This window comes from Monodon monoceros, unplaced genomic scaffold (assembly GCF_005190385.1).
Source record: "Monodon monoceros isolate NGI ecotype Baffin Bay Population unplaced genomic scaffold, NGI_Narwhal_1 Super_Scaffold_21, whole genome shotgun sequence".
NCBI lineage: Eukaryota > Metazoa > Chordata > Mammalia > Artiodactyla > Monodontidae > Monodon > Monodon monoceros.
The window spans coordinates 163,491,956-163,509,199 of record NW_021703778.1 but is presented as its reverse complement, the minus strand read 5'-3'; the positions used below and the strand labels follow the sequence as shown (position 1 = coordinate 163,509,199).

Here is a 17,244-nt window from a genome sequence, read left to right as displayed (position 1 = left end):
GTTAAACATTTCTTGCATCTTCTCGATCTTTGCCTCCATTGTTTTTCCGAGGTCCTGGATCATCTTCACTATCATTATTCTGAATTCTTTTTCTGGACGGTTGCCTATCTCCACTTCATTTAGTTGTTTTTCTGGGGTTTTATCTTGGTCCTTCATCTGGTACATAGCCCTCTGCCTTTGCATCTTGTCTATCTTTCTGTGAATGTGGTTTTTGTTCCACAGGCTGCAGGATTGTAGTTCCTCTTGCTTCTGCTGTCTGCCCTCTGGTGGATGAGGCTATCTAAGAGGCTTGTGAAAGTTTCCTGATGCGAGGCACTGGTGGCGAGTAGAGCTGACCGTTGCTCTGTTGGACAGAGCTCAGTAAAACTTTAATCCATTTGACTGCTGATGGGTGGGGCTGGGTACCCTCCCTGTTGGTTGTTTGGCCTGAGGCAACCCAACACTGGAGTCTACCTGGGCTCTTTGGTGGGGTTAATGGCAGACTCTGGGAGGGCTCACGCCAAGGAGTACTTACCGGAACTTCTGCTGCCGGTGTCCTTGTCCCCATGGTGAGCCACAGCCACCCCCTGCCTCTGCAGGAGACCCTCCAACAGTAGCAGGTAGGTCTGGTTCAGTCTCCTGTGGGGTCACTGCTCCTTCCCCTGGGTCCCGATGCACACACTATTTTGTGTGTGCGCTCCAAGAGTGGAGTCTCTGTTTCCCCCAGTCCTGTTCAAGTCCTGCAATCAAATCCCACTAGCCTTCAAAGTCTGATTCTCTAGGAATTCCTCCTTCTGTTGCTGGACCCCCAGGTTGGGAAGCCTGACGTGGAGCTCAGAACCTGCACTCCAGTGGGTGGACTTCTGTGGTATAAGTGTTCTCCAGTCTGTGAGTCACCCACCCAGCAGTAATGGGATTTGATTTTACTGTGATTGCGCCCCTCCTACCGTCTCATTGTGGCTTCTCCTTTGTCTTTGGATGTGGGTATCTTTTTTGGTGAGTTCCAGTGTCTTCCTCTCAATGACTGTCCAGCAGCTAGTTGTGATTCTGGTGTTCTCGCAAGAGGGAGCGAGAGCACGTCCTTCTACTCCACCATCTTGGTTCTGATCTGTCCAAAGTTTTAAATGTACACTTTCCTTCTGGCTATTAGGAATTGTATGTTAAGAAGTCCAAGACTGGCCTTCAGAAGAAGCTGAATCAGGCACTCTCTGCCCCTCAATCAGAGTTTGGGACTAGAGCTATGTCCCAACCACCTTCTGCTACTGGTTGTTAGCAGTGACTGTGGGCAAGTTGAACTGCCTCTCTGGGCTTCTCTGTCCTCATCAGAAAAATGAATGGGTAAAATAGGCAGTTTTTAAATTGATGGAGGACCACTTAGCCTGGAAACTGTGTTCTTCTCTACAGAGAGAGATGGACTGTAAGAATTTCCCCTCGAGCTTGCACCTCCCTACAAGCTTTTCCCATATAAGAAATCTGTTACATAATCTGCACTAGATACTTTAAACAAGTTAAGTCTACAAAGTGAAATTTCATAAATATCTTCAGTAAAAAATAATCTATATATATTTCAGTTTTAAAATGATCAGATTTAGCCAAGAATTTCCTATCAGTAATAACTCTGAAACATTAGAGCCCCCCCAGTTCCCGATATTATAAATAGACTTTCCAAAACTGCTCATCACTTAGTAATTCAATCATTCTGAAATAATCTCTTATTAAGCACTGAAGTAGCATTCAGGAATATAAAAAAATAAGTAAAACACTATCTCTGCCTTCAGGAGTTCACAATAGTAGTCAGTATGTCATTAGATAATAAGTTCTAGCAGCAAGACATGCGAAATCAACAATTAAACTGCAATTTGGCAAAACAAAACAAAGCAAAAGAAAACCAAAAAAATGTGTGAAAGCATAAAAGAGATGTATCACTTTGGAGACTTAGCCCATGTCTCCAATGGACAAAAACAAAAGTCTGCTTTTCTGCAGAACTGGCAAATTCAGCATGCTTGGAACTTTGGATCTGTATGTTTGATCTTTCCTAAATGAATACTGCAGTTGAATCAGTCAATAGCAATCAAATTCCTTGCATTGGTTTGGCTATAATTTTTCTGGCTGTATTGCAGACTTGCCATAAATACACAAAAAGCTCCACAGAGACTGAACTTTCAAGCAAACTTTCATGTCGATCGGATGAATGATCTGTAAATTATATTGAATCCAATATTTCACAATATACCCTAGCAACTTTCCCACTTGCTTATTGCCAAACTGTGCATTTCCAACAGTTTAGGGTCTGGCACAGTAGGTTCAACACCTGGCTATTCATTAGAATCAACTAGGGAGCTTTTTAAAAAGTTCCCAAGATTCTGGGGTGGAATCTGGGCAATGGCATTTTTTAAAAGCCTTCCCAGGTAAATCCAATGTGCAGTTACTGTCCTAGAGTATAGAGTCCCTATGCTAAGTTTAATTTTTCACTATTTACTATTTACTTCATTAAAAAGAACAGAAGAAATTCCTCGTCAGCGCAATGTTGGAATGAAACATAAGAAAGCAGAGAAGAGTTAACTTCTTTTCTTACTAAGAACCATATCCCAAATTGACTGAGTAGCCGCTGGTCGTGTTTATCATCATCTTTGTTGTCAAAGTCAGCGTGATCCAGGGAATGGTGGGAGGAGGAGAGGCCCAGCTGCCGCCGGCGATTGAGCTCATGTTCCCGCTGCTCAGCATGGAACTCGGCTTCTTTCAACAAGCTGCCAAAGGGGAGAGATTTCAAGTTAGACTGCCAAAAAACACATTCGAGATTATGACCTATTCAGAGCAATTACTTCATGAGTACTCAAGCATCACTCATTGCTCTCCTTTAAATGGGAAGGAGCCTAATTTCCTTACTATTTTCTACTCCATCCCCATTTCAAAGACGAACAAACTGAGACACAAAGAGGCTACTTCCTCCAATCAATTAGAATCAAGCAGAACTGATGCCTTCTGGCTTCTAGTTCACCAACCATCCCACTATATGTCAATGCTTCTCCTATATCTAATATGAAGCTGTGTGGACATCAGATGCATAATACAAGGAAAGACTGAGGAACTGGTACCCAGATGGAAAACTATTTAATATCTAGTATTCAAAGACCTGACAGTGAGCAACGAAGAGTCCTTTCTCACTTGCTAAGCAAATGACAATTTAAAAACATAATATCCAATGTTGGCAAGGGTTTAGCAAAAACTATTAGTTTCATACAGTGATGTATGAAATTCACATACACTCTTTGAAAATCAGTTTGGTAATGTATCAAGCACCATTAAAATATTCAGACCCTTTGACCCAGTCAACCACCTCTGGTCATCTACCCTAAGAAAAAATATACACGAACAGCACTATACACAAAAATAGTTATCAGAGTTATTTTTAACAGTAAAAAAAAAAGAAGGAAGAAACTGAAATATCGACTGGTGGAGGAAAATAATCTAGATAAATATTATGTAGGCACTAAAAAGGATAAATGTGGAAACTACACAACATGGAAAAGAGCTAATGGTATAAGGTTACATCAGAAAGAATGTGGATACACTGTGATTGCAGTTATATAAACAAAATATGCATTTGAATAAACCTAGAAGAACATGTGCAAAAGTGATGATGATGAGAGCAGTATGGCTGATTTTTTTTCCTATTTCCAAATTTTCTGTAATGTTTTATTTAGCAAACATTTACTGCACTTCTACATGTATCAGCCACTGGGATAAGAGAAACAGAAGACTTAGTCCCTAGCTTTAAAACTTGCATTCTGGGGCTTCCCTGGTGGCGCAGTGGTTGAGAATCTGCCTGCTAATGCGGGGGACACGGGTTCGAGCCCTGTTCTGGGAGGATCCCACATGCCGTGGAGCAACTAGGCCCATGAGCCACAAGTACTGAGCCTGCACATCTGGAGCCTGTGCTCCGCAACAAGAGAGGCCGCGATAGTGAGAGGCCCACGCACCGCGATGAAGAGTGGCCCCCGCTTGCCACAACTAGAGAAAGCCCTCGCACAGAAACGAAGACCCAACACAGCAAAAACAAATTAATTAATTAATAAACTCCTACCCCCAACATCTAAAAAAAACTTGCATTCTAGTATTTTTTCTTAATTTTTAAAAATCTTGCCTCAGTGAATATTATACAAAAAGAGAACAAATCTAGAGGTTATCACTTCTAAAGCTTCCTTTTTTGTGGGTGACAGAAGGAGAAAAAGCCAGAAGCCTGCAGGATCAGGCCCCTGCCTTACTCCACAGCCTTCTGGTTTACTCCAGTACCGAATTATCTAGAGCTCTCCCATCCTTCACTGCTATCAGTCAGGTCTGGGACAGCCTTATTCCCACCTCTCACTCTGACTGGCACCTCCACTTCATTCCCCTAAGACCCCCTACTCTGTGTTGTCATTGTGCTCACCACACTGGATTGCAATTTCGTTCTTCTGTTTTTATAGTCCCTACATGGGTAACTTGAAAGCAGAGGTTACATTTTACTCTCTTCTGTCTTCCAAGTGTCTGATACATGCCTGGCACGTAACTGGCATTAGATAAAAATATTTGTTGAATGAATGAATTAAAACATCGTCATTGCAACATTGTGGAAGCTGAGCTGCCTGGCTGAGGGCACTTGAAGTTGAATTAAATTTGCACATCTCGGACTTCCCTGGTGGCGCACCAGGGGAGAAAGGCAGCGCCCACATAATGCAATTTGAGGATTCTTAACTAGAATCCGCCTGCCAATGCAGGGGACGTGGGTTCGAGCCCTGGTCCGGGAAAATCCCTACATGCCACAGAGCCACTGCGCCCGTGTGCCACAACTACTGAGCCTGCGCTCTAGACCCCACGTGCCACAACTACTGAAGCCCACGCGCCTAGAGCCCGTGCTCCGCAACAAGAGAAGCCACCGCAGTGAGAAGCCCGCACACCGCAACGAAGAGTAGCCCCTGCTCGCCGCAACTAGAGAAAGCCCGCGTGCAGTAGCAAAGACCAATGCAGCCAAAAATAAATAATAAATAAATAAATAATTTTAAAAATAAATAAATAAATTTGCACATCTCAATGTGAACAGGGTGGCTCAAAGCAAAGGCAGTGTTTTCAGGGTAAGTTTCTAATGAAGCTGTTACCTAATCACCGCCTCCACAGCGCAGACAAGTTCCTCGGCACCACATTCTCGAGTGTTGATGGGTGGAGGGGAGGTCTGATAGAGGTGGGTCTCCGAGGCAGCTCCCAGTTCGTTACTGTGATGATTTGAGTGGCATCTTTTGCAGTACCGAACAGGCCTGTTTCCGTGACGACCACAACACCCTGCTGAAAAGCAGGTGACAACAGCTCTTCTAACGTGGGAACTGCAGTTCTAGAACAAAAAGAGTGAAATCAATTAAAAGTCACCACTGAGGTAAATTTGGCTACTAATTGGAACAAATGGAAACTTAAAGGGCCACTGGAAGTGGCAGCACATTTCTGAAGTGCCACTAGTTTCCAAAATGCAGGTCATCTCTAACCAGTGAGATTTCAGCTATAGTTAAAAATAAAGGTGAGAAGTGGTTTCTATTAGCGTGAGTGGTAGAAACGTTCTAAATATGAGTGAAACTGTTGAAAAGTCCTCTGTAAAGTGACCTCAGCCATGGGGCATGGGGGTCTTCCTGGATTATTTCAAGTTAGCATTTCAAGAGTTTTCAGCAGAAATATGAAAAAAAATTAAAACTGTGGTCCAGAGAGAGTGCATCACAGCACATCAGAGTCGGAAACAAACAATTTTAACCCCTAAAATAAACTTTCAAAATTATTTTATCCACCACCTAAAGAGCCGATTTCCACTGCAGCTCATCTGTCCTTGGTGCATTCAAGGACAGGCAGGGAGCTGTGCTGCACCGAGCTGATGACCCCAAAGCTGGCCTGTCCATCCCCACCGGCACTCTTTCTATCAAGACCTAAAGAATATGTCAGTGGACACCACAGGAACATCAAAACACAGCAAGAACCATTCACAGACTCAGCGGCTGACATCAACTAGAGGAAAGGAGTCAACAGATGAAGTGAGAAAAGTGGTGCAGTATAAGAGAGATTCTGAAGCTCAGGGGGGTTTATTATCAGAGCTGCCCTGACAAGAAGCAGGGGAGAAAGGCAGCGCCCACATAATGCAATTTGAGGAGCAATCAGGAAATATCCCTGACCTCTGCACAAAACTGTGCCCAAGCCTTTTAGAGATGTCACCACCACATAATCAATGTCTTGTGTCAAGAGAGCATTTCAGTCTTTCAATAGAGCTTATTAAGATGGAACATACTGAAAAAGAATGAATATATGTATATGTATAACTGAATCACTTTGCTGTACATCTGAAGCTAACACAACATTGTAAATCAACTATAATCCAATAAAATTTTTTAAAAGATGGAATATAATAGGGGAAATAATATCCTAAGCCATTATGAACTCAGGGCTTGAGGAAGACTGAAAACCTTCCATGACAGATATCTTGCGAAGTGCGGAGACAGAAGAAGGAAAAAGGCAAGTACAAAACCTATATCCAAACATTGACAATGTATTGAATTGCCTATCGGAACAACCATCTCAAAGTAAGGCTTGTTCCACTTCGATTTTAGCACAAGCCTTTGGATACGAGTGCTGGGAAATCTCATTTTCTGAACAGGACCCAGGTCAATAAATCATAAAAGCAAGTTTAAATTTTTTATGATCTTTTTTCCCTTTTATTAACAAGTTTTTAAAAATTATTTGTTAAAATACAGTGTGCTTCCTCTGCATCTGAAGCCCAGGTTTTCTTCAGCATCCAAGTCAGCCCTGACTTCTCCAAGTGAGGTGTCTTTCCTGCTTTGTGCCTTTTCTTTCTCTTTCACTTACTAAATTTCATTCTGGAAGCACATGAATCCTTACTGGTTTGGGGCTTCTCCAAACCAAACCAAACCAAACCCAACCACATCACTAGCAGGGTGGGTTATATCGGAGTACATTGTTAGTGTTTATTTCTTCCTTTCAGTTATAGTTAGTCTTTGTTCCTCTGGGATTCCCACTGTTACATAAACAATAGGATGTGGATATGGGTTTAGTGGGTAGTTATTAGCTATAATAAAGTCCCAACGTTTAAGGCCTGCAATTTCCAATCCTATTTTCTGGTCACAAATTATTTACATTCCTCCCACATGCAAATTCCTGGCTGGAGGTCCAAGGTCTTCTTGTCTAAATTAAGTCCAGCTGTGGGTGAGGCTCTTTTGGTTTAGTTCCTCAGATATGCTTTCATGAGCCTTGAATCTGGATGGGCTGTGGCTGCTTCAACCAAGAGAGCACGGCAGAAGTGATACTCACAGGACTCCCAAGGCAAATTCTAAAAGGACATGCAGCTTCCAACTTGCTGTCGTAGAATATTCTCTCTTCAGAAGCTTCCTCATCAGGATACTCTTAGAACTGTGCCATGGTCAAGGCACATGGAGAGGCAATGTGTAAGTCTCTACTCTAAGCCCAGCCTTCAAGTCACCTCATCCCAGAGCCCAAACATATGATCTAGATGTCTCTAGGTAATTCCAGCCCCTAACTAGTCAAGTTAGTCTTCCCAGATGAGGCCCCAAACATCATCAAGCAGAGATAGGCTGTGGACTGTGTCCTGTCCAAATCCCTGACCCTCAGAATCTGTAAGCATAATTAAATAGTTGTTGTTTCATGCTGCTACATTTTGAGTGATTTCTTAGGTAGTATCTGGACATACTGTGTATGTTAGTATCTGGAATATCAACTAAAAGTCAACCTGCCTTATCCCCATGTGCCATCAATTCTAAATAATATCAGCAATAAAATACTTTGCCCCTAAATAACCTTTGGTTGGTCAAAGTTCTAAACAGTTGCTGTGGTTCCTACTAAGTTTTAATAATATATTTCCAAGCCACAATCAGTCCTAAACCCTGTGGACTCAGCTACATGCATTCATTTCAAAAGTAAATTAGAGAGATTTCCCTTAGGTTCAGATTCAGCTGGGCATGTTTTCAAAGGTTCGCTCTAGCCACTCTGTTTCACTGCTTTGAATTTTAAACATAAATAAATAATTCCAAGTGGTCTCACAGAACAGCAGAATTGAAATAAAGCATCTGTCTCTTGATGCTTATTTGACACAATTTTTTAATTTATTTTTTTACTGAAGTATAGCTGATTTACAATGTTGTATTTGATACAATCTTGATGTTTATCTCAAACCTACTCTTCAAATGTAGGAGTATGTAGTACTGAATATGTAGTACTGAAAGACACAAACTTTGTCCAAAGCAAGCTCAAACAATTCTGATCTATTAGGAACTTAAGGAAAGTTCTCCAAATTAACTTTCATATAAAACACAACATTTATTAAAGGATAAGTAATAAAAATGTGCTAATTTTAACCTTATTACTCAAAATAATTTTGTCATATAAAGGAGGGGAGTGTTAAAAAATGATCCACCCTGGGTGTCAAGTATGTTACGTATACCACCAGAGCCAGGAAATGCCAATTTAGAAATAAAACTGTTTCTCGTCCTAGTCTCTCCAGCTTGTAAAAGATTCTCAAAGTAGGAAATAGCCTCGGAATAAAAATGAAATCAAAAGTATGCTGAATGACTATATGATCCCTTGTTAAAACTTCAGAAAGCTATATAAGGCGACGCCCAGTTGAGCCTTTCAGCTAGAACAGGGCTTCTAATAATGTTAAGGGCTGAAATGCCCAAAGTATAGAAGGCATTTCTATACTCAAAAAGAATTATAGATGTGCCTTTGAGGGCACTGAACCCCAATTAGATTCATTGAAAATCCACAAAGTTTTAAAGAGAGGCATACTAGCAAAAGTACCATCAGCAGACCAAACGGGACAGACACAGTTCAACACAAAAAGAGGACTATGGAACCCCAACTTCTACATACAGGAAGCAGACTGAGAGGGTTACTCAGCTGCAACATGGGCCATTTCTTATTATAAAGGAAAGATGTCTTAAAGAGTGGAGCAAAGATCCCAGGAAAGAAATGACTTAGGAAACTATCCCCAGGAAGCAAAATCAGATCCTAATCAAGGCATATTTGCTATTCCTTAAAGACAGAGGAACTGTTGACATGTTCCTGGCTGGAGCTGCTATTGACTAGAAACAGCTATCTGCTTCCCCTTCCTCTTTCTGAACAGGGGTCTATTGCTGTTATCCAATCCCTGTCTCGCATTTTGCGTTGGGTATGTAACTTGCCTTTTTAGTTCACAGGTCTCTGGTTCAAGAAAATTCGTACCCGAGGGGTTTCATCAGTGACCAGGCCAGATGCAGATCATAAGACAATGGACTTTAAGCCTGAAGCCATAAATGGGTAAGACTTTTGGAGGTCTTATAAGGTGCTGAGAGTATTTGGTACATGGAAAGAATGTAAGTAACGATGCCCAGAGGGTCACAACCTTTTTGTATTTAGACTTCTATCCCAGAGCTACACATATGCTTTTATTTCAGATTACTTTTCAGAAACACTGTGCATAGATGGGTAAGCAAAAGCAGAAATGTAAATAGAGACCATCCAGACACAGCAATCTTGCATGCTGAACTATTTCCTTTCCCCCTTCACAAATACAGTGACATGTACACACTGGGAAACCATGGTGCAGAAATGAGGCAGATGTCATGAATGAATTTACATACAAACACAGCAAATCATGCCCCACCACACAGATGGTTTGCTCTTACCTTCTTCTGACATATAGCAGATATTTCAGCTGTAAGGGGAAGGTACACAAAATATCAACAAAGAAAGAGAGCCCGTTTTAAATAAGGGCAGCCACCAAGGTGAGCAAAAAACAAGCTTAGTAACACAACCTCCAGACTTGGCCAAAACAGCTTCTCCCTTCTCTCATAAACTGTCATCTAGTTATGTTTAATGAGGTTAAAATTACCTGTGGTATGTTTAATGAGGCTGCAAATATTTTCACCTATCCTTAGAAATAATTCAATCTTCTCAGACATGACTTAGAATTCAGATCAAATAACTTTAACCTCACCCCCTCGTTTGACAGAGAACAAAATTGAGGGTTACATGGCTTCTTCAGAGTCACACAGGCCATCAGTGGCACAGGCCAATCTGGAGCAAACGTCCCCGGACTCCCTGTCTACTGTCCTTCCATCCCGGACTCCCTGTCTACTGTCCTTCCATCACGCTGTGGCACTGAGTTGACGTGATATGCTTAGAGTTTCACCATGGAGATGATCTGCTGTATCAGAACTACAGAAAAAACTTAATAACTTGGATGAATTAGACTCAAACTATCAACTTACATCAGTCCTTAACTAGTGCAAAACCAGCTGCAGGCTTATTTAAGAGAAAGCAATTTCAAACCCATGGACTGGCCAGCTGGAGTAAGGCTGTCAAATTACTTTAGTACTTCAGGATTGACTTTAATAAATGGATAAAAACTCCTTTTAGTGGGCATACCAATTATTTCCATGAAAACTGATGCTTGAGAGTAACTGAAAATAATTTTTCCAAGAATCTGTTAACATTTCCCATGAAATAGTAAGTGCTCAAAAAATAGACTAAATGCCTATGTCACAATTTATTAAAAAGATCAAAGATAAATGTCTCCCAAACTCTGTCTGGAAATTATGAATTAGCGGATGTCAAATCAATGAAATTAACAACTCAGTTGTTAAAACTGATTTTGTATAATTAATGGTTATTTAACAGCTTGATATCTTGGAGTTTATCTTAACCTGAGGTTAATGGGTCACATCTCTGGATAAATAATGAAAAGTTATTATCAGTTTTCTTCCACAGATGAATACCATCTGCAGATCATGGCCAGAATTCAGCAACATATCTGAAATTTAAAACATAGTTTAGAACCTGACTATGGGTTTTACCTCGGAGCACTGGAAGTTACTAATTTAAGGGGGAAAAAAGGTTACCTTTACCCATATAAGCCCAAATCTTTTTACAGATATTCTTATATAAAATTTTTAAGTGTCTCTTTAAAGGATATAGAGGCTGACATTATTGACCCATTTTACAGATGCAGAGCACTCACTAAACAATTTATTTCTTCAGGTTGAGATAACCTAATATTAAGAGTTAGACTACAAAGAAGGAGTGTAATTATCATCAGGCAAAGAAGGACCTTAAGTTTTGAAAAAAGTGTTAACCAAATTTAGTTAACATGAGGTTTTTACATTTCTTTTTAAGTGAGGCCTTTCATAAAAATTCTTTTAGTATCTACCTCTGAAGTCATAGATCAAGTTCTTCCTGGGTGCCTGATCTGTGCTCAGTATGCCCCCAGCTTTTTCCACTTTTCATCTTTCCTCTGCTAAGTATTTTTCCTGGTCATTTCATCCTGCAATTAGGTGGCCGGAATACCTGCTTCCCCATGTGTAGGGAAACAGTCTGTCTGCAACCTGCCAACTTATCAGGCACAGCTTTCAGAACTCTAGCAAACTGCAAGCGTTACAATCTCGTCTTTTCACTGAGATGGGTCAGATATATTTATCCCCATTTTACTGAAGGGGAAACTGACTCTCAGAACGATTAAATAATTTTCCCTAAAAACACAGAGCTGGTAACCATGGCAGGAGAAAGACCATTATTTATGCTCTTCTCACTGATGTTCCTTATTTCCTTTCTGACTTGCACAGCAAACGTATCACTGGCAACACCTGTTATATACACAGAAAACCCCTTAAGGCAGAATCCAGCTTTGGTCATACAGAATCCTAATTCCAACACCTACCTCTAATTGTGGTGGAGATGATACCTCTTCCCTCATTATTAAATGTGTGGGTATATTACAAGCAAGACATTGATATCATGCTTCATATCAGTGAATATGCACAGAAAGTAATACTTCGGTTGCTGTCTTTGTAAAATAAAACAGTACAAAAGGAGAAAAATCAACGGTGCCATTAGTCATGATTACTCATTATTCATCCCTTCTGAAGTAAGCCATACCTTGCGGCAGAAGAACGTCAATCAACCATTCACTGTGGTCCCTATAAAGAAAAACAGAATTCATTTTTGAACTTTGTTGCAATGTTACCCTTCCACATGAAGGTTTATAAGCTGCACGCTATTGCTAAAAGGCTTTTAATATAAAGGATGTGTAATTAAGAGCACTATCATAATAAACTATTTAAATGTCTAATGCATTCCATCTAAATTATAAATTATAGGCATTTCATCATATTCAGTTATCTTTAAATGATACTTTCCAGATGCTAATTAAGTCAACCAAAATACAGCATGATTTGTACAAAGCTGAGTGTGAGTCTGTGAAACGAACAAGCATAGAAATCCCATATGAATTTTATGTCATGTTTGAAAACCACAGCTTTCTTTTATTTTTCTCTGCGGCCTTTTTCACAGGGTCACTTGAAGAGTGGAGCTGCTTTATTAAGTGGAATTGCTTTCTCTTGTCACATGGAGAGAAATACTGCAATTTTTCAGAGCTGAAATCTTTTCAAATGAAAGTTTGATATATATTAAATATCTGACAAACTAACCTTTAAAAAACAGAGAGGCTAGTGGAAAATGAAGGTAACAACCAATTTAAGTCGAAGTGATTATTCTTCTCTTCTCATTGTAGCCCTATTTCCTTTGCTTATACCTACCCTGCAATCCTCTGGCTGCATTCTTCACAGAGATACAATGGGGGTGGTTTATCACCCAAAGCTACAGACAGGGAGGGGTCTATACACATCTGAAACACATGAAAAGACAGAATGAACTCTCCTGTTTATCACGTTCCCTATATCAAGGGCACAAATGTTTCGATAATAGATTTTCGAAAGCAAAGTAGAATAAATATTTTCAGTAAAACCCATTCAACCTATAACTGTTTTCCCACATTGGAGTTTTTCATTTCTCCTGTTATTTGCAATTCAAGTCACAAATAGTGTCAAGAAATCCACCCTCTGGACTTCCCTGGTGGTGCAGTGGTTAAGAATCTGCCTGCCAATGCAGAGGACACGAGTTCAAGCCCTGGTCTGGGAGGATCCCACATGCCGCGGAGCAACTAAGCCCGTGCACCACAACTACTGAGCCTGCGCTCTAGAGCCCGTGAGTTGCAGCTACTGAACCACAACTAATGAAGCCTGTGCACCTAGAGCCCTTGCTCCACAACAAGAGAAGCCACCGCAATGAGAAGCCTGCGCACCGCAACGAAGAGTAGCCCCCACTCGCCACAACTAGAGAAAGCCCGCGCACAGCAACGAAGACCCAACGCAGCCAAAAATTAATTAATTATTTTAAAAAAAGAAATCCACCCTCATTCTATAAAGATAAAAAATCATCTTGTGGGTTTCCCTGGTGGCTCAATGGTTAAGAATCCACCTGCCAATGCAGGGGACACAGGTTCGTGCCCTGGCCCGGGAAGATCCCACATGCTGCGGAGCAACTAAGCCCGTGCTCCACAACTACTGAGCCTGCACTGTAGAGCCCACGAGCCACAACTACTGAGCCCATGTGCCACAACTACTGAAGCCTGTGTGCCTAGAGCCCAAGCCACGACAATGAGAAGCCCGCGCACCACAACAAAGAGTAGACCCGGCTCACCGCAACTAGAGAAAGCCCATGCGCAGCAACGAAGACCCAACACACACACACAAAAAACAAAACATCCTGTTCTGTGGCTGTTCAAGTTGCTTCTGTATTACTCATATAGTAACTCCTTCTTTAATGCAGTAAACACAGTAATCTCTCTTTGGGAAAAGGAAAATGTATTATTAAGATTTAAAAATCATAACTGTTACCGAAATGCTGGCAGTAGAGAATTTTGCTTCTCAAGATAGACCTCATTCAGAAAACTTAGCATTAAATCTAACATTGAGTGATTCACTTTTCTTACTCTGGAATAAGTTCTATATATCCAACTTTCAACTTCAGGTAGTTTTTTTTCTTCCACATATGAACTGTAGTTTGTTTAACCCTGTAGTGCTCTGTTCAATTTTGAGTTATTTATGCCTGTTTTCATTAGTGTAAGTACAGAGATTAAAGTATTAATCTTAAATTGATCATTAGGATATTTCAAATATCTGGATGTTTTAAATCAAATGGACAAAACATTCAATGACTAGTAAAAAATGAATTTTGTACTTTGCATTGGTTTAAATGTCTATGACTTACTGAACTCTTTTTTTTTTTTTTTTTTTTTTTTTTTGGCTGCGCTGGTCTTCGTTGCTGCGCTCAGGCTTTCTCTAGTTGTGGCGAGCAGGGGCTACTCTTCGTTGTGGTGCTCGGGCTTCTCATAGCAGTGGCTTCTCTTGTTGCGGAGCACGGGCTCTAGGCACACGGGCTTCAATAGTTGTGGAGCACGGGCTCAGCAGTTGTGGCTCACAGGCTCTATAGCTCAGGCTCAGTAGTTGTGGCACACGGGCTTCGTTGCTCCACATGGCATGTGGGATTTTCCTGGACCAGGGCTCAAACCTGTGTCCCCTGCATTGGCAGGTGGATTCTTAACCACTGCGTCACCAGGGAAGTCTCAAAGTCGTTTTGAATTCTGTTCCTGCCCTTCAAGAAGTAATCAATCTATGCTATGGTTGAGTATGAGTTAACATGCCTAGTACACAAAGTCTTCTAGAACTTCACTCTGCCTTTTCTTTAGGCTTTTTTTTTTTTTTTAATGATTTGAAGGGGATAAATGAACTGAACTTATGACCCAAGCAGCCTGTCATTTAAAGTTAAAACCCTTAGGAGTTTCAATGGTTGGGGAAGTAAGAGTTAGAATTCCTAAACTTAAATAATTATACCATCAAAATCTGTAAATTATATATTCCCTGGTGCTAAAGGCCCAGTGTGAAAATTTTCCTTAGGTAACTTTCATGCTTCCTTTGATACCGTGAATAACTACTTTCTGGTGTGTTAAATCAGGGATTGGCAAACTTTCTGTAAATGGCCAGGAAGTAAATATTTCAGGCTCCGTGGGGCATGAGTTCTCTGTCACAACTACTCAACTCTGCTGTTGTAGCATAAAAGCAGCCAGAGACAATATGTAAGCAAAAGAGCACAGCTGTGTTCCAATAAAACTTTACTTGCAAAAACAGGCAGCAGGCCATATTTAACTGCGGCCATAGTTTGCTGACTCCTGTGTTAGCTAATTACCTGGGATTCAAATATTTCATAAAGTGATTTTCAAATAGGACCAAGTAAAACCAAAAAACAGAGTGGGATATAATGAACTATAATTTCCAACATACTTTCATTTTAGGATCCTATCATAACTTTTGGCTCTTGCCTTAAAAGTACTTTTTTGCAACCTACTGCATTATATATATATATATATATATATGTATATATATATATATATATATATATATATATATATATACATATATATATATATATAATGCTTTTCTATTTGGCAAATCATTATGTAACTGAGCAGGACCTTATGGGGCCTTCCCGAGACAAACCCTTCCCCCATATCCTCTGCTGTAGCTCCTCTCCGAAATACCTAGTTATATAACAGTATCTGATGAACATTTACCGAGTTGTTTTACAGATACTAAAACCACCACTAAATGGAAGAAATTAACTACTTCATGATCACGAGCACTTTGTAGCCCCCAGACCTACTGGCACCTAAGGACTGATAAGGTTAACCCCTGTGACATCACCGTGTTACCTCACCATCAACCAATTGAAGAATTGTGCACGAGCTGATCACAGACCCTGCGACCCCTCCCCCCTGCCCCCACCTGGCCTTTATAAATGCTTTGCTGAAACCCACCAGAGAGTTAGGGTGTTTTCAGCACTAGCTGTCCCAGACTACTTGTATGGCGCCTTACAATAAATGCTGTGCTTTCCTTCACCACCAGCCAGTACCAGTAGATTGGCTTTACTGCACACAGGCGAGCAGACCCAAGTTTGGTTCATTACTGCCTAGAGGTATAACTCACTATTATGGAGATATTAGGCTTTTTGTGAAAATAAATCCATTTTCCCTGAGTTTTTCCCATGCACTCCATGTAGACCTCTTCTTCAGTATAGGTACTTTACTCTCATTTCTAATGAGTCATTGATACCTCTGTCAGGTAAAGATATTTTTTCATTCCATTCCAAAGTAAAAACTCCTAGGATGTTAGAACTGTAAAGAGTCATTAGAGGTTAGCTAGTTGACCTCTGACATGTTAAATGAATTAACATGACCCTTCAGATTTGTGGCTAGTAGTGTCAATCCTGTTCCACACTGAACAGGTCAGTTTACATCCACATTAATATGTTCACATCTGACTGTTACATTTAAAAATAGTTATTTTCTGTCTATAAATATAATACATGCCCAAGGTAAAGGCTTCAGAAAATGAAGAAAAGGAAAGAAGAAAATTTAAATAACTCATTAACCCTCCATCTCAATGTAATCACTGGTAATATTTTGATGAGAATTACTGGTTGGTGTTCATTATGAAGATGAATATAAAATTCATATATGTGATTTTTAAACTACATTTGCATCATACTGTACACTTCATAATTTCTTTTTCATTTAACATTATTCTGTAAGCATCTGGATGTTGGGTACCCTTGATTTACATGTCATATGCTCATATCTCTGTGGGTTTGTGGAGTGCTCATATTGTAAAGAAAGAATAACCCTGAGCCAGACCGGTGGTCGTGCAAAAACAGCCTCTGCACAGGAAATGACAACAAGAATATTCCCTTTCTGGGAAGCATAGAGTGAAAATGTAAAAGGAAGCCCTTTAAGAAAACTGGGACTGAGAAAGTAAAATTTGGGGGGGTGAGAAAAACGTTTAGAAACTAGATAGAGGTAGTGGTTGTACAACATTGTGAATGTGATAAATGCCACTGAATTGTCCACTCTAAAATGGTTAGTTTTATGTTATGTGAATTTTACCTCAATTAAAAAATGACAGAAAGTGGGATGGTTTGGCTTATCCTGGAGGACTGGCTATAGGGAATGGCCTGTGAGAAAAGTGAGGCCAGGCCAGAGGAGTAGACTGGGCTGTTTGCCTAAAGAGAGGGAGAATTTCTAATGCATGATGACTTCTGTGGGAAGGAAGCCAAAAACCATTACTAATCAGGAAGTCAGGGGACTCCCGAGAATGCAGTCTGACATAAAATCAAGGAAAAAATAACTGGAAAAATTAAACAGATTTTCAGTACCTCCTTTCTGTTGATGTCTGGGTGAACGAAAAGAGGGCACTGTAACTTAGGCAGAAAGAGGAAAGGACAGATATAGAAACTACGGGAATTGTGAAAGTCTCACCACTGTGAAGAATTAAGCTGAATACTATATGAACTCACTTG

General features: G+C 40.4%; 1 protein-coding gene across 4 annotated transcripts in view; it reads right to left on the bottom strand.

Annotated features, from left to right (window-relative positions):
• Positions 1–17,244, bottom strand: part of UNC79 (unc-79 homolog, NALCN channel complex subunit) — a 246,911-nt gene that overhangs the window by 137,563 nt on the left and 92,104 nt on the right. For all 4 annotated transcript variants that reach the window (XM_029239760.1, XM_029239759.1, XM_029239763.1 and 1 more), the window contains 5 exons: positions 12,591–12,679; positions 11,932–11,972; positions 9,684–9,712; positions 5,115–5,344; positions 2,555–2,726 (listed from right to left, as the gene is read on the bottom strand). In XM_029239760.1, coding sequence (XP_029095593.1) covers positions 2,555–2,726; positions 5,115–5,344; positions 9,684–9,712; positions 11,932–11,972; positions 12,591–12,679 — 561 coding nt within the window. The remainder of the gene's footprint in view (positions 1–2,554; positions 2,727–5,114; positions 5,345–9,683; positions 9,713–11,931; positions 11,973–12,590; positions 12,680–17,244) is intronic.